At 33.7% G+C, this 18,870-nt stretch overlaps 1 protein-coding gene across 2 annotated transcripts in view; it reads right to left on the bottom strand.

Moving 5' to 3' along the window:
* The window catches only part of LOC117317396 (trafficking kinesin-binding protein 1-like), a 55,431-nt gene that overhangs the window by 24,075 nt on the left and 12,486 nt on the right, over nt 1-18,870 (bottom strand). For both annotated transcript variants that reach the window (XM_033872206.1, XM_033872207.1), the window contains exon 2: nt 3,618-3,694. In XM_033872206.1, coding sequence (XP_033728097.1) covers nt 3,618-3,694 — 77 coding nt within the window. The remainder of the gene's footprint in view (nt 1-3,617; nt 3,695-18,870) is intronic.

Below are 18,870 nucleotides of genomic sequence, written 5' to 3'. Positions count from 1 at the left end.
AATGACTAATTTAGAGTTTGTTCCTAAAAGATTTAGGATTTAAAATACATAACACATTTAATATGAATTAATATATTTGATGTTTTATGATGAGAATTTGAAATAATGTATCAATATAGATCATTGTAATGCTTTTTCGCTCTTGTTAAAATATGAAAACCTTATTATTTGGTAACGAACATTCAAAATAAATATTTTCCAACATTTTATTATAAACCTTGTCAATTTAGTTAAATTGAATCCTTTTTAAATCACAACAACTGATAAGGATTTATACTTATTCACAATTATTTGACTATATCTAAACAATAACCACTTCTGTTGTTCTTCTGGTATATAGGACTATGTCAATTCTAAAATACATTGTCTATTTTTATGGAATTATATTTGGGCTTTTTCTTCTGTACATGTCACGTTAAAATCATAATAGTCTTTCCCTATAATATAGAGTTTTAACAAATAGTTTATTCATAAACTGTGATATAAAATTTTATATATATTTAATTATAAAGTGCAATTTGTCTATTTCTATATTTTTAAAAATAAATTGTTTTGTTTTATAATTCAACAATACATGATCTATTTTATTGATTTACAATTAAATTTGTTTCCTTTATGCTATAGAGTGTAATAGATTGCCTATAACTTTATAATAACTTAATTGTCTTTATAATAAATTGTCTATATCTACAAACTTTATAATAAATAGTCTGTATCTACAAACTTTATAATAAATTGTCTGTATCTACAAACTTTATAATAAATAGTCTATATCTACAAACTTTATAATAAATTGTCTATATCTACAAACTTTATAATAAATTGTCTATATCTACAAACTTTATAATAAATTGTCTGTATCTACAAACTTTATAATAAATTGTCTGTATCTACAAACTTTATAATAAATTGTCTGTATCTACAAACTTTATAATAAATAGTCTGTATCTACAAACTTTATAATAAATTGTCTGTATCTACAAACTTTATAATAAATAGTCTATATCTACAAACTTTATAATAAATTGTCTGTATCTACAAACTTTATAATAAATAGTCTATATCTACAAACTTTATAATAAATAGTCTATATCTACAAACTTTATAATAAATTGTCTATATCTACAAACTTTATAATAAATTGTCTATATCTACAAACTTTATAATAAATTGTCTGTATCTACAAACTTTATAATAAATTGTCTGTATCTACAAACTTTATAATAAATTGTCTGTATCTACAAACTTTATAATAAATAGTCTGTATCTACAAACTTTATAATAAATTGTCTGTATCTACAAACTTTATAATAAATTGTCTATATCTACAAACTTTATAATAAATAGTCTGTATCTACAAACTTAATAATAGATTGTCTATATCTACAAACTTTATAATAAATAGTCTGTATCTACAAACTTTATAATAAATTGTCTGTATCTACAAACTTAATAATAAATAGTCTGTATCTACAAACTTTATAATAAATGGTCTATATCTACAAACTTTATAATAAATGGTCTATATCTACAAACTTTATAATAAATAGTCTGTATCTACAAACTTTATAATAAATTGTCTGTATCTACAAACTTTATAATAAATTGTCTATATCTACAAACTTTATAATAAATAGTCTGTATCTACAAACTTTATAATAAATTGTCTATATCTACAAACTTTATAATAAATTGTCTGTATCTACAAACTTTATAATAAATTGTCTATATCTACAAACTTTATAATAAATAGTCTGTATCTACAAACTTTATAATAAATAGTCTGTATCTACAAACTTTATAATAAATAGTCTGTATCTACAAACTTTATAATAAATTGTCTGTATCTACAAACTTAATAATAAATAGTCTGTATCTACAAACTTTATAATAAATGGTCTATATCTACAAACTTTATAATAAATTGTCTGTATCTACAAACTTTATAATAAATTGTCTATATCTACAAACTTTATAATAAATAGTCTGTATCTACAAACTTAATAATAAATAGTCTGTATCTACAAACTTTATAATAAATGGTCTATATCTACAAACTTTATAATAAATTGTCTGTATCTACAAACTTTATAATAAATTGTCTGTATCTACAAACTTTATAATAAATTGTCTGTATCTACAAACTTTATAATAAATTGTCTGTATCTACAAACTTTATAATAAATTGTCTATATCTACAAACTTTATAATAAATAGTCTGTATCTACAAACTTTATAATAAATTGTCTGTATCTACAAACTTTATAATAAATTGTCTGTATCTACAAACTTTATAATAAATTGTCTATATCTACAAACTTTATAATAAATTGTCTGTATCTACAAACTTTATAATAAATAGTCTGTATCTACAAACTTTATAATAAATTGTTTAATCTATAAACTTTGTAATACTTTGTCTGTATTTGTAAACTTTATAATAAATTCTACATCTATTATAATACTTTGTGTGTAGCTATACACCTTATGATAAATAGTATATAAACTTTTATAATTATTATGAATTGTCTATAAACTTAATCATAAGATTGTCTATAAACTTTACATTGAATTGTCTATATCTATAAACTCTAAAATAAATTGTCTGTATCTATATACACTTTATGATAAATCATGATAAAAAGAATTGTTTATATTTATAAACTTTATGATAAATTGTCTATAAAACTTATAATTATTATAAATCGTCTATAAATGATAAACCTGATAATAAATTCTGTATCTTTTCAGGTTTTACAATAAATTGTTTATTTTAAAGAGTTATAGTAAAATGTCTTTTTCTATCGATTTTATATCGAGTTGTATATTATCAAATTTAAGAAAGAATTCTATAACAGATGTTTTAAAAAGGTGCAAATAAATTTTATGATAAATTATAAATTAATCTTACAATAGATTGTCTACAAATTCTTTAATGATAATTGTCTCAAATTCTACAATTGTCCATAATTTTCAAACACAAAAATTATATGTGACTGCTGGCTTTGCCAATATCATAAAACTTTTTGAAAACTGCAGACATCCATAAAATATTTCAGAGCAGTAGGCTCCACTACCCATGACACATTTATGACTAAGGTTTGGTTAGTCTAGCTCTTATACTTTGTCAGAAAAAGACTTAAATGTAAAACCTTAACATTGATTTTCTTTTAAGTCCAGAAATTTGAGGTTTTTACCCAAAAAGTACAAAAATCATAGAAATGCAAGTTAAGAGTGTTAAAAGGCATTCAGTTGTACATCTCACGATACATGTATAACCTAAGTTTGGTTCCTCTAACTATTATAGTTTGTCAGAAACAGACTAATATGCAACAGCTAAATGCAAAACCTTAGCGCTTTTTTTTTCCAAGTCCAGAAATTTGGGATTTTTACCCGAAACATGGAAAAATCAAATAAATATTTTTTGTGGTGTAGGCTCTACTGCCAATGCTACATTTATGATTGAGGTTTTTCTGGTTCAGCTTTTATCAGAAACAGAGTTTAACACAAAACTTTAACAATGTTGACAAAGTCACGATCGAAAAACAACGCCTAGTGCCACCTTTCTGACATCTGTCATAGGTGACACAAAAACTATCTATAAAAGGTGAAATTACCTCTTCTAGTAATCTATTGACAGCCTCTATGTCATTGTACGTCCTCGTCATCTGTGTCACACGCTCAGCACATAGGACTGTAAATAGATAAACAAATAGATAAACAACATTGTCACTACACAATATATATACAATTTCCTGACAGTGACCAGCCAAAAAATTGTAACAATTCTGTAATGAAAGATACCAACAAGAAATTCACTGTTGATTAATGAACTAGTGTTGCTTATAATAAAGTAAGACAGAGTGCCATTAAATCTTATCACTATAGGGTTAGTGATCCTCAGGGAAAATTAAATATAAATACATGTATGGTTCTGTTCAACACAACTTTGGCTGCAAAGGAAAACCAGCTGATTGATATTGAACATAAATTGTATATATATGTGGCTGAACTTCAACGGTTCACACTGATTGATTATATAATGTTAAACATCCTATCACAGGTGTGGGTATTAAAGGACAATGATCCTATCACAGGTGTGGGTATTAAAGGACAATGATCCTATCACAGGTGTGGGTATTAAAGGACAATGATCCTATCACAGGTGTGGGTATTAGAGGTCAATGATCCTATCACAGGTGTGGGTATTAGAGGTCAATGATCCTATCACAGGTGTGGGTATTAAAGGACAATGATCCTATCACAGTTGTGGGTATTAAAGGACAATGATCCTATCACAGTTGTGGGTAGTAAAGGACAATGATCCTATCACAGGTGTGGGTATTAAAGGACAATGATCCTATCACAGGTGTGGGTAATTAAAGGACAATGATCCTATCACAGGTGTGGGTTACAAAGGACAATGATCCTATCACAGGTGTGGGTATTAAAGGACAATGATCCTATCACAGGTGTGGGTATTAAAGGACAATGATCCTATCACAAGTGTGGCTATTAAAGGACAATGATCCTATCACAGGTGTGGGTATTAAAGGACAATGATCCTATCACAGGTGTGGGTATTAAAGGACAATGATCACGACTAAGAATGACATGTATCTCCCCAAGGCCATATTTGTTAGTTATTATAATGCAATTTACAAATAACTCTACATCTTGATCAAAACCTCATACTATAAATACTACACCATTTCGTAAAAGCATAACCGACCTAGTAGCTTTTTTTCAGGAAGAAGAGGATGTGTGTGCTAATTGAAACACATATAAAAAGTTCCTTACTTCAACGATCTGCCAATACAACCTTCAGTATTTTAACCAAAGACTTTGGATTATTTCCGTTACATATTAAAAGGTAATGGTATATAAGAAAAGTAAATGAAAAAAAAAGGTTATTTTTTCCGCCCAAATTTCACATGGAAACTTTCTTCTGTACATGATTTTAAGGATAGTTAGTGAACTTATCTAGTAAAATAAGGCATTGTTCTTTGTAATGGACTTCTTCCTATGAAAATATTTTTGGAGAAAGGAGATCATGGCTTTGAAAACTACACACTGATACCAAATAACTTCATGTCTACGAAGTAATATTAAAGTCAGTTAAAGTAAGTGTACTTTAAAGATAGAAATAAGAGGCTGACATGTCAAGTTTGTATTCACAATCAGGCACAGCTCGCAGTATGTGGATGAAAATTGTTTACCCAGTAAATTAAACACCTACCATCATCTACCGGATACAGATTACGCTATTCAGACGTCTATAATCAATTATAGACAGATTGATTGTTTGTGCCTGTAAATCAGTTTACACGGAGATGAAGCTTCCACTCTGAGTGTAACCAAGGTACACACTGTAAACAATGGAAAACAACAACTTCCCCATCCAATCCACATCATTTAACAGTTTGAAATAAGTAAGTTGCTACCTGTGACAACCATCAAGTCTGTATCATTTAAAAGTTTGATATTGATAAGTTGTTACCACTGACAACCATCAAGTCTGTATCATTTAAAAGTTTGATATTGATAAGTTGTTACCACTGACAACCATCAAGTCTGTATCATTTAAAAGTTTGATATTGATAAGTTGTTACCACTGACAACCATCAAGTCTGAATCATTTAAAAGTTTGATATTGAATGTAAGCTAGCTGTGACAACTATTTCAAGTCTGTATCATTAAGAAGTTTGATAACATTTTTAGTAAATAAAAAACATCTTAAAAATCAAAGTTTGAAAAAATTGCATGAATTTCTTTACATACTAATTATATAATCAGAAATAGAAGTTTAATGAACACTGGAGCCCTGTACTCAGATGATGGAGCTTGTACAATTAAAATGTTTATTGTAATTTGAGCACATGTATTACTGCTTTATTGTGCCTCACCTAGTAACTTAAACAGATATTGATTTCTGTAATGTGGAACTGCCAGTGTAAATTATATAAATGAATCTATTATATTATATGAATCAATATTGATAAATGAACACTTGGCTAAAATTCAAAACAGAGAAAAACCAGTCATTGTTACTCCTTAAAATGCTTAGGGGCGAATATGAAAATAAATTTGCATTCAACTCTAGATTTTAGTGTTCTTTTTTGTCATTTTGTCTCAGCCAAGAAATAAAACAAAATATGTTATCAAGATCCTTTGTATGGCATTCCTATAAAAATAGTAACATTCGCAAAAGACAACATCAGACACAAGTTGGTGTACACCCACCGATGAAATACCTTCTGTATGAAATGAAAAACAAAACATGCAAATTGTCTAATGAAATTGCCCCTTAAAATGCTCAATATGAAAATGATGATAAAGCCGACATAAAAATTCCAAGAGATCTGAAAAATGAGACTACAGATCTGATGGTTAAAATGCCTTAAAATATTCAAAGGGATCTGGAAAGTGGGACGTAATCTGAGAAATGGTTAAAAGACTTTGAAACATCAAAAACCAATATCTTTTTAAACGACTGGCTCGAAATGCTGATTAACAAGCAAAACATTAAATACAAATGTTCATGTCACCAGTCAAAAAGTGAGAGAGGAAACTTTTGGACCAAATGTTTCTGAGCAACACATATAAACATACAAATATTACCTATTTAAAACAGATTCATATAGCCCTGGTACATAATTCAATTCTCGATGAGAGATAAGAACTTACTTTTGCTGAAGAACTCTTCAATATCGGACATACAAACTTCTCGGTCATTCCAACACTTATAGAAATGTCTATGACTGGTGTAAGTGGACCCCACACGACATGTCACAGGATCTCCTGCCAACCCTGGAGGATCAAGACAACCATCTACATGTTCCTCTTGTCCACAAACACCATCAGTAGTTTTGTCCCCACAAAGACCATCAGTAGTTTCGTCCATATTATTTGTCTCTGTACTCGACACAGATGATTTTGATTTGGATCCCCTTTTGACAGAAGTCAAGAGAAATCTGCATTTTTTTCGCCTTGGAGAAGATCTGTTTTTCGTTTTGGCACTACAGTTTAAATTGTTCTGATAACCATTTGAAGTATCAGATAGCTTTATGCTCTTGTTTGGCTTACAGCTCTTCAATAATCTGTCTCGACTCGACTGTTTTGATTTAAATCGGTCGTAGGACATTTTTTGTTGACTTTCAAATCGTACACTTGTGTTTCTTTTGCTTCTATTTCGCATTGAACCATGAACAATCTTGCACTGTTTTCCTTGAACACTGTCACAAGTTTTAGTAACAACATGATTTCCATTCTCCGATTTGTTGTAATTTGATGTGGCCGGTACAGTATACACCATACTAAAGGATTGTTCTAGTCCGTTTAAACAATCTGTATCTTTAACATTTCCTTGATCAACAGTCACAGTGTGTTTATTGTTCTTATTGCTGCTAAAAGCCTCATTAAAACCAGAATAGTCATAAATTTGAAATTGACCGTTGTTGGAATTCATTGTCAAAAATGCATTATCTTTGTCTTTTAAATTTTCATTTATTACAGAGAATTGGTTGTCATTTCCAAATCTATCAGCACAAGATACCACAACCATTTGATCTCCTGATTCAGTAACAAGATTCCATTTACCTTCACTAACAAGATTTTTGTTACCTGTAATACCTGACAAAGATTCCTTAGAGCCGTCTGGATGTACACCTACATTCTGTGTTTCCGGCTCTATCAACTTACTGTGTGTACTCTGTACAATATCGGGCACTGGCAGAATCATATTCTGGTTTTCATCCATCTTTTATAGTTTAGAGTGAACTTCCACACAACAGAACAATCCCTAATGATCAGAAGAACAAATAATGAAAGTATTGGGAGAGTTGTACAATATACACAGAATCCAAAAATGTCCAAAAATTATCTGTTGAGATGGTATCGCCACTACAATCTATCGTCAGCTATCTCATGAAAACCTTTAAAAATAAAACCACATCGATTCCCTGGAACTGCATTTCCATTCCAGTATATGTATCAGATGCATTTTTGCACACTGGTACGACAGCTCTGGTCTGTGAATAATGTTCCTATGCCAGCACACTGAAGCAGCCACGTTTATAACCGTGTCGATTATTTCACTGATAAATTATAAATAACAACAAGAAATGAAACATAACAAGTGATGTAGACTTTGTAGGTAAAACTACAGACCTGTTATACAATCCAATACTTTACCATGAAAAATACATTTATGGCTACAAGAACACAAGAGAAGTTATCCACCATAATGTAGAAAATGTCAAGACGATGTCTTTCCCCACAGTGGCGATATCAATTTCAAACTGTCATCGTCCACAGGCAGTCTCATGTTGATCAATATCTGTTTCAAACATTCACAAAATCAGTAAGTTGTTGTTTTCCGTCCGCCAGCCAGTACTGATAGTCAGTAAGGATTCAGCTGTTTTAGTATGACCGGGAGACAATAGCATAGATCTATACGGGATCTCCTACACAGTATAGAGAACAATGTCAACATATAGATTTGTCGGGACTTTTAAAGTCCATTATAGTCACTGTTCAAACAGAGTATCATTAAATCAGCATAGCTAGTAAACATAAGGGTGTTTTTTTATCCAAAGTTATTCGTTTGACAGTTGATAAATTACTGCCGGCAGTCCCTCAATAAATGATCATGGAAACACAAGACTTTTTCTGTGTTTCCCCGGAGAGTGCTCTCCCCACCTCGTACCAGCTAATTATGGTGGGGCAGAAGTTATATCTACATCATATAACACTTTTCAATGATAAGTAGTTCGCCTTTAAACCATTCTGATAGCTCCGTAGTTACATAATCCACAGGCCTATTGCCACTGTAAACAGTGACGACCGAGACGTCATGTGAAAAACCGTGTCAGTCACGCCAACAGTGTGGCCCCCTCCTTTTTTACCTGACTTAAGAGGTATTTTAGTGTCAATCAATTCACTGGGTTACCTGGTATTCTGTTTATTTTCTCAGTGAAAAAACAAACTTGTGACAAAAACGCAAAAAATAACTAGTGCTGATGTTATGTACACATCAGCAGACAGAACTGCTGGGTCATGTTTAGAACGATGTTCTTTAATTCTGCTCTATCAGGCTGAATGAAGCTGTATCATGCTGTAATAAATCATCAAGTTGAACAATGCTGTATCTTACTCTATCAGGCTGAAGGAAGCTGTATCATGCTGTAATAAATCATCAAGTCAAACAATGCTGTATCTTACTCTATCAGGCTGAATGAAGCTGTATCATGCTGTAATAAATCATCAAGTCAAACAATGCTGTATCTTGCTCTATCGGGCTAAATGATGCTGTATCATGCTGTAATAAATCATCAAGTCAAACAATGCTGTATCTTGCTCTATCAGGCTGAATGAAGCTGTATCATGCTGTAATAAATTATCAAGTCAAACAATGCTGTATCTTGCTCTACGAGGCTGAATGACGTTGTATCATGCTGTATAATGTTTTTTTTTCATTGCTCCATCGTCATTGATCTGTACATGAAGTTGTTACATTGACTCTTATAACCTGTGTTATTTACTGGTCCTCAAGAGTTCTGAGTCTCCAATTCAAGTTCTGACAAATAAATTAACAAAGTTAACACCTCCAAAAACCATCTGTCACTCATGATGGTATGAATGCACAATCCAAAACTTTTGTCACAGATCTCATGTGCTCACAGTTAGAAAAGCTGCAAGAATTGGAGAAATCTTTTTCACAGCTGTTTGAGGTGTCAAAGCTAGAGTGATATAGCTTTGTTACCATATCATCAGGACAAGGAAATACTGTTTTAGTGTTCTCCAATGGTCTTCTTGTCAGAAGTTTTAACTTGTGCGAGAAACGATGGTATTCAAAGATCATTGGACCTGTCTTTGACCTGTCTATATATAAAGGTAATCTGCCCCCCTTGGGCGAACTTTATAGACAGTTTTGACTGTAATATTGTTTCATGCTGTATGATGTTATATAATAAATGTATTTAATATTACACTGTGTGACTCTGTGTCATTATTTGTTATTTTCCTCTAGTGTCCTTGTAACATCAAAAGGTGTCCTGACCATAAGATATATCATACAAATAATAAATCTCCTTCTTATGTGTTGACAATTGTCAAATCCTTCAAGAATGTTATCAAACACTTCCAAATGGAAAAGTCAACATCTCTTGATAACAACTATTGATTTGGGGATATTTGCATGCACCACTTGAGGTGGTTGTTGAGTACCTATCATCCTCTCCTTCATACAGATGATAAGTTATAATCCAGGCAGCAATGGTAAGCTGGCTGTCTAGTAGTTAGTCAGCTTATCCTCCGACTCAGCTGTGTCCACCTCAGATATTCCCATCAATCCACGGGAGGGCTCTACATATCCAGCTGACTTCTTCCTCCTCAGATATTCTTCCAGCTGATTTCAATAAAAACATCACAGAACTACTGCGCAATTGTAAACATTTCAGATCCCATGCTGTCTCCAGCCTCATCCTGTCAATCAACCGATTTGTCAGCCAATCAGCACAACTCTGCCCTCCCAAAATATAACTATAACGACAGCTCCGATCAATACTATATAAATTATCACTGCCAGACTCTTCAGTGTGTCCGGGAGTCTCTGGTAAAACATGTTGAGCAGAAAGGAAATATACAAATCGCCACTGAGAAATACCATATTTTTTTTCTGTAGAGAAAATGTACAAATCTCCTCAGAGAAATGCTGAAACAGCATGCATATATTTATTGTAGTTATGTGTGAGACACACGTACATTTCAACATTCAATCCAGCGTCAGCATTTTTGTACTTGAATAAACCCCCTCCCCTCGTGTAAAATTAGTATTAAAGTTTATGATTCTTCAAACATGAAGAAGGGGTATTAAAGTATTTGTGAGCAGATCACATCACTGTGGGTATATATTAATTACATTCACATAAGAATTCACTAGAAAAATAAGAGTTTCTTCAAATTGAGCTTGGAATTATACCTCACAAACTGGGACATTTTATTAAGAAATGATTTTCATGAAGGAGAGAACTTTTAGAATAATTCTAATGACATAATATGAAGTGTTTTGTTTGGAACATAAATCACACTCTCTAGATTCAGATATATAACATTCTTCTCTGTTGAGTTAGAAATAAATCAATTTCTTGTGTGAAGCTGTTATCAATGACGTACAACCCAGTCAACACGCCTTAAAACAAAATTTGTCATCATACTGCAGCTGTGACAATAGTTATACTGAAACACTTTAAACAGGTGAAACATCAACCTGAATCGTCATGTAATAAGTATCAGAGATCAATACAATCTATAGACAAATATATGACCAGAACCATCGCCTGTCTCTTAACAGAAAACTTCTGTCTAGATCTCCACTACTGAAATCTAATTAGTTAATACATGTATAACTAATAGTTATAGGGCTGGGTGTGGACTAAACAGGGCTGGGTGTGGACTAAACAGGGCTGGGTGTGGATAGAGGGCTGGGTGTGGACTAAAGAGGGCTGGGTGTGGACTAAACAGGACTGGGTGTGGACTAAACAGGGCTGGGTGTGGATTGAGGGCTGGGTGTGGACTAAAGAGGGCTGGGTGTGGATTGAGGGCTGGGTGTGGATTGAGGGCTGGGTGTGGACTAAAGAGGGCCGGGTGTGGATTGAGGGCTGGGTGTGGACTAAAGAGGGCTGGGTGTGGACTAAAGAGGGCGGGTGTGGACTAAAGAGGGCGGGTGTGGATTGAGGGCTGGGTGTGGACTAAACAGGGCTGGGTGTGGACTAAACAGGGCTGGGTGTGGATTGAGGGCTGGGTGTGGACTAAAGAGGGCCGGGTGTGGATTGAGGGCTGGGTGTGGACTAAAGAGGGCTGGGTGTGGACTAAAGAGGGCGGGTGTGGACTAAAGAGGGCGGGTGTGGATTGAGGGCTGGGTGTGGACTAAACAGGGCTGGGTGTGGATTGAGGGCTGGGTGTGGATCGAGGGCTGGGTGTGGACTAAACAGGGCTGGGTGTGGACTAAACAGGGCTGGGTGTGGATTGAGGGCTGGGAGTGGATTGAGGGCTGGGTGTGGACTAAAGAGGGCCGGGTGTTGATTGAGGGCTGGGTGTGGACTAAAGAGGGCTGGGTGTGGACTAAAGAGGGCGGGTGTGGACTAAAGAGGGCGGGTGTGGATTGAGGGCTGGGTGTGGACTAAAGAGGGCCAGGTGTGGATTGAGGGCTGGGTGTGGATCGAGGGCCAGGTGTGGACTAAAGAGGGCTGGGTGTGGACTAAAGAGGGCCAGGTGTGGATTGAGGGCTGGGTGTGGACTAAAGAGGGCCGGGTGTGGATTGAGGGCTGGGTGTGGACTAGAGGGCTTGGTGTGGACTAAAGAGGGCCGGGTGTGGATTGAGGGCTGGGTGTGGACTAAAGAGGGCTGGGTGTGGACTAAAGAGGGCCAGGTGTGGATTGAGGGCTGGGTGTGGATCGAGGGCTGAGTGTGGACTAAAGAGGGCTGGGTGTGGACTAAAGAGGGCCGGGTGTGGATTGAGGGCTGGGTGTGGACTAAAGAGGGCTGGGTGTGGACTAAGGAGGGCTGGGTGTGGACTAAAGAGGGCTGGATGTGGACTTAAGAGGGCCGGGTGTGGACTAAAGAGGGCTGGGTGTGGATTGAGGGCTGGGTGTGGAGGGTTGGATGTGGATTGAGGGATGATTGTGGACTTAAGAGGGATGGGTGTGGATGAAGGATCTGGTGTGCATCAAAGGTTTGATGTAGACTTTAAGATGGCCATACGAGTATCGAGGGATGGGTGCACGTGTGGATCAAGGGTCGGATGTGGACGGAGGTTTGGATATGGATGGTCGACTGAGGGTTGGATGTTGAGCAAGGGTAGAGAGTAGATCAGCCTTAAAATTCTTATCTTGGATAACTATTAAAAACACTTTAAAAACTTTTCTCAAGAATCTGTGTTGGTTTGCATTCAATTCCCCTGGCTGCACTCTATTCCAGTTTTCTTGTCCTCCCAATATTCTGAGGTTAATGTGGAAAATCTACATCGAATATCCGACAGTAAGATTTTGTCACTTCTGGGTACTGCTTCCATAAATGGTTGAAGGGAGATAACTCTCACTATATCATTTGCAAAATATTCAAATCTCAAAACTCAAGTTGTTGCTGAAAGCCTCTTTATCCAGTCATTACTCTTCAAGTTTCCAATCTGCCCTTCCTTAAAAATGTTTGGCCTGTAAATCAGTGCCCTCAACCAATGGAAATGCTTCGTCCTTGTCGACACCATGTAACACAGCAGGTAACCACTGATACACTGATTCACTGTATCTATGGGCGAAATCTGGCGGACTGATAACGATCGGCTTTATCTAGCTCACATAAACATACCCTCATCAATAAAATAAATCTAACCAGAGGTTCATAAGATTGCTTGTACATAAGCTTGTTATTTTGAAAGAGGTCAGATATGACCCTTGACATTTAATACTGACCAACATTAATTTCGCAATTTTGTTATGTAAACTTTACATGTGGGGGTAATTTCCGCAATTAATTCACCCATTTGTAGTTCAAGATTATGCAAATTGATATCAAAATAATATGCGTGGGAGAAATGTTTGCGATCAAAAGGACTCCGCATATTAAGCGTAAATTTCATCCTCACGTAAATTTCCACTTTTACAGTAGCAGTCAATAGTCATGTCAGTTGAATGTTTTGTTTCTCCCTTGACAATGATATAAATTAAATGATGAGTGACAAATACAATGACAAGATTTAAAATTGTCACATATTTACAAAATTCTGTTATAACTATTCGATTATTTAATGAGTATGAAGTGAAATACCTGTATAGGAGGCAGGTACTTTTACCTGCTAATGGCTACAATTAATTAAAAAAACACCTGCAAATTAATATTCATCATGCTTTGTTATATCTCACAAATAATCAACATTATTATTCAAAGTTACAAACGAGAATTATTACAGAATACATACAGCTCTTGTCTTTCATGATAAACCAGACTGTTTCTACTCTGGAGTCATGTGAATCATTTCTGTCCTGCACAAAATATTGATCTACAAATCTACATCATTGGAATGTTTACATTGTGATATCTGTATCCCTTCAATGTTTATCTTCACCATATTATAATGTACACAGTGAGCTTAAATATGAAACTGCACATGTGACATACAGTTAGATATATTTTAAACATATCAAAAAATTTTTATAAACACAAGTATCGGCCTAAAGCACTCAACAGAAACACTTAACTGAAAATCCTTTATCAAGATCTTGAATTTTATTTTATCGATTTTTAACACAAACTGAAAATGTTTTATTGCGATTATGAATTTTGTTTGATACTTTTTAAATTTTGAAGATGAAAGTCATTTTGTCCTTTTCAATTTTTTTTCCCTATAATCTCTGTTTCAATCAAACCCTGGGAAATGTTTACACCAGACAATTCACATTATTATCAATGTTTACACCAGACAATTCACATTATTATCATAGCTTTCACAAAAAAAGCAATCTAAATGAAATCGGATAAAACTTCATGTACATGTATAGTGGTCCAAGTGTGCAATACAAATTGTGGTCAGGTGACACAGTGGTAACACACTTGCCTTTCACCTAGGCAACCGAGTTTGATTCCCCGACCGGGTGTGACAAGGTGGGGGGTCACTTGCCTTTTACCTATATAGCTAGGCAACCGAGTTTGATTCCCCGACCGGATGTGACAAGGTACGGGGTCACTTGCCTTTTACCTATATAGCTAGGCAACCGAGTTTGATTCCCCGACCGGATGTGACAAGGTACGGGGTCACTTGCCTTTTACCTATATAGCTAGGCAACCGAGTTTGATTCCCCGACCGGATGTGACAAGGTACGGGGTCACTTGCCTTTTACCTATATAGCTAGGCAACCGAGTTTGATTCCGCGACCGGATGTGACAAGGTACGGGGTCACTTGCCTTTTACCTATATAGCTAGGCAACCGAGTTTGATTCCCCGACCGGATGTGACAAGGTACGGGGTCACTTGCCTTTTACCTATATAGCTAGGCAACCGAGTTTGATTCCCCGACCGGATGTGACAAGGTACGGGGTCACTTGCCTTTTACCTATATAGCTAGGCTAGCTAGACTGATCCCTTGCCTGACTTCTGCCTGGGCCAACAAGTGTGATAAATAGGTGTTGATTTCACTTGTTTAATAATTGTTGTAAAATAGATAAAGTTTTCAGTACAATTTATACTGATTTGTTTATTTGTTGTTAATTCCTCCTAGATAGCAAAAATTGGCATGTATGTAACCTACATACATGTATATAGGGATAATACTATTGACAGGCTATAGGTTTAGTAATTTCATTATTACTATATACATGTAGAGGGCCTAGTTTATTATTATTGACAGGCTAGGTTTAGTAATTTCATTATTACTATATACATGTAGAGGGCCTAGTTTATTATTATTGACAGGCTAGGTTTAGTAATTTCATTATTACTATAGGGGACCTAGTTTATTATTATTGACAGGCTAGGTTTAGTAATTTCATTATTACTATGTACATGTAGAGGGCCTAGTTTATTATTATTGACAGGCTAGGTTTAGTAATTTCATTATTACTATAGAGGGACCTAGTTTATTATATTGACAGGCTAGGTTTAGTAATTTCATTATTACTATATACATGTAGAGGGCCTAGTTTATTATTATTGACAGGCTAGGTTTAGTAATTTCATTATTACTATATACATGTAGAGGGCCTAGTTTATTATTATTGACAGGCTAGGTTTAGTAATTTCATTATTACTATAGGGGACCTAGTTTATTATTATTGACAGGCTAGGTTTAGTAATTTCATTATTACTATATACATGTAGAGGGCCTAGTTTATTATTATTGACAGGCTAGGTTTAGTAATTTCATTATTACTATAGGGGACCTAGTTTATTATTATTGACAGGCTAGGTTTAGTAATTTCATTATTACTATGTACATGTAGAGGGCCTAGTTTATTATTATTGACAGGCTAGGTTTAGTAATTTCATTATTACTATAGGGACCTAGTTTATTATTATTGACAGGCTAGGTTTAGTAATTTCATTATTACTATAGAGGGACCTAGTTTATTATTATTGACAGGCTAGGTTTAGTAATTTCATTATTACTATAGGGGACCTAGTTTATTATTATTGACAGGCTAGGTTTAGTAATTTCATTATTACTATAGGGGACCTAGTTTATTATTACTGACAGGCTAGGTTTAGTAATTTCATTATTACTATAGAGGGACCTAGTTTATTATTATTGACAGGCTAGGTTTAGTAATTTCATTATTACTATATACATGTAGAGGACCTAGTTTATTATTATTGACAGGCTAGGTTTAGTAATTTCATTATTACTATAGGGGACCTAGTTTATTATTATTGACAGGCTAGGTTTAGTAATTTCATTATTACTATAGGGGACCTAGTTTATTATTATTGACAGGCTATAGGTTTAGTAATTTCATTATTACTATAGGGGACCTAGTTTATTATTATTGACAGGCTAGGTTTAGTAATTTCATTATTACTATAGGGGACCTAGTTTATTATTATTGACAGGCTAGGTTTAGTAATTTCATTATTACTATAGAGGGACCTAGTTTATTATTATTGACAGGCTAGGTTTAGTAATTTCATTATTACTATATACATGTTGAGGGCCTAGTTTATTATTATTGACAGGCTAGGTTTAGTAATTTCATTATTACTATATACATGTTGAGGGCCTAGTTTATTATTATTGACAGGCTAGGTTTAGTAATTTCATTATTACTATAGGGGACCTAGTTTATTATTATTGACAGGCTAGGTTTAGTAATTTCATTATTACTATAGGGGACCTAGTTTATTATTATTGACAGGCTATAGGTTTAGTAATTTCATTATTACTATAGGGGACCTAGTTTATTATTATTGACAGGCTAGGTTTAGTAATTTCATTATTACTATAGAGGGACCTAGTTTATTATTATTGACAGGCTAGGTTTAGTAATTTCATTATTACTATATACATGTTGAGGGCCTAGTTTATTATTATTGACAGGCTAGGTTTAGTAATTTCATTATTACTATAGAGGGACCTAGTTTATTATTATTGACAGGCTATAGGTTTAGTAATTTCATTATTACTATAGGGGACCTAGTTTATTATTATTGACAGGCTAGGTTTAGTAATTTCATTATTACTATAGGGGACCTAGTTTATTATTATTGACAGGCTAGGTTTAGTAATTTCATTATTACTATAGAGGGACCTAGTTTATTATTATTGACAGGCTAGGTTTAGTAATTTCATTATTACTATATACATGTTGAGGGCCTAGTTTATTATTATTGACAGGCTAGATTTAGTAATTTCATTATTACTATATACATGTTGAGGGCCTAGTTTATTATTATTGACAGGCTAGGTTTAGTAATTTCATTATTACTATAGGGGACCTAGTTTATTATTATTGACAGGCTAGGTTTAGTAATTTCATTATTACTATAGGGGACCTAGTTTATTATTATTGACAGGCTATAGGTTTAGTAATTTCATTATTACTATAGGGGACCTAGTTTATTATTATTGACAGGCTAGGTTTAGTAATTTCATTATTACTATAGAGGGACCTAGTTTATTATTATTGACAGGCTAGGTTTAGTAATTTCATTATTACTATATACATGTTGAGGGCCTAGTTTATTATTATTGACAGGCTAGGTTTAGTAATTTCATTATTACTATAGAGGGACCTAGTTTATTATTATTGACAGGCTATAGGTTTAGTAATTTCATTATTACTATAGGGGACCTAGTTTATTATTATTGACAGGCTAGGTTTAGTAATTTCATTATTACTATAGGGGACCTAGTTTATTATTATTGACAGGCTAGGTTTAGTAATTTCATTATTACTATAGAGGGACCTAGTTTATTATTATTGACAGGCTAGGTTTAGTAATTTCATTATTACTATATACATGTTGAGGGCCTAGTTTATTATTATTGACAGGCTAGGTTTAGTAATTTCATTATTACTATATACATGTTGAGGGCCTAGTTTATTATTATTGACAGGCTAGGTTTAGTAATTTCATTATTACTATAGGGGACCTAGTTTATTATTATTGACAGGCTAGGTTTAGTAATTTCATTATTACTATAGGGGACCTAGTTTATTATTATTGACAGGCTATAGGTTTAGTAATTTCATTATTACTATAGGGGACCTAGTTTATTATTATTGACAGGCTAGGTTTAGTAATTTCATTATTACTATAGAGGGACCTAGTTTATTATTATTGACAGGCTAGGTTTAGTAATTTCATTATTACTATATACATGTAGAGGGCCTAGTTTATTATTATTGACAGGCTAGGTTTAGTAATTTCATTTTTACTATATACATGTAGAGGGCCTAGTTTATTATTATTGACAGGCTAGGTTTAGTAATTTCATTATTACTATATACATGTTGAGGGCCTAGTTTATTATTATTGACAGGCTAGGTTTAGTAATTTCATTATTACTATAGAGGGACCTAGTTTATTATTATTGACAGGCTATAGGTTTAGTAATTTCATTATTACTATAGGGGACCTTGTTTATTATTATTGACAGGCTAGGTTTAGTAATTTCATTATTACTATAGGGGACCTAGTTTATTATTATTGACAGGCTAGGTTTAGTAATTTCATTATTACTATAGAGGGACCTAGTTTATTATTATTGACAGGCTAGGTTTAGTAATTTCATTATTACTATATACATGTTGAGGGCCTAGTTTATTATTATTGACAGGCTAGGTTTAGTAATTTCATTATTACTATACATGTTGAGGGCC

This window comes from Pecten maximus, chromosome 19, assembly GCF_902652985.1.
Source record: "Pecten maximus chromosome 19, xPecMax1.1, whole genome shotgun sequence".
In the NCBI taxonomy this organism is placed as follows: Eukaryota; Metazoa; Mollusca; class Bivalvia; order Pectinida; family Pectinidae; genus Pecten; species Pecten maximus.
Note: the sequence above shows the minus strand (reverse complement) of the source record. Positions and strands in the feature narration are given on the sequence as shown.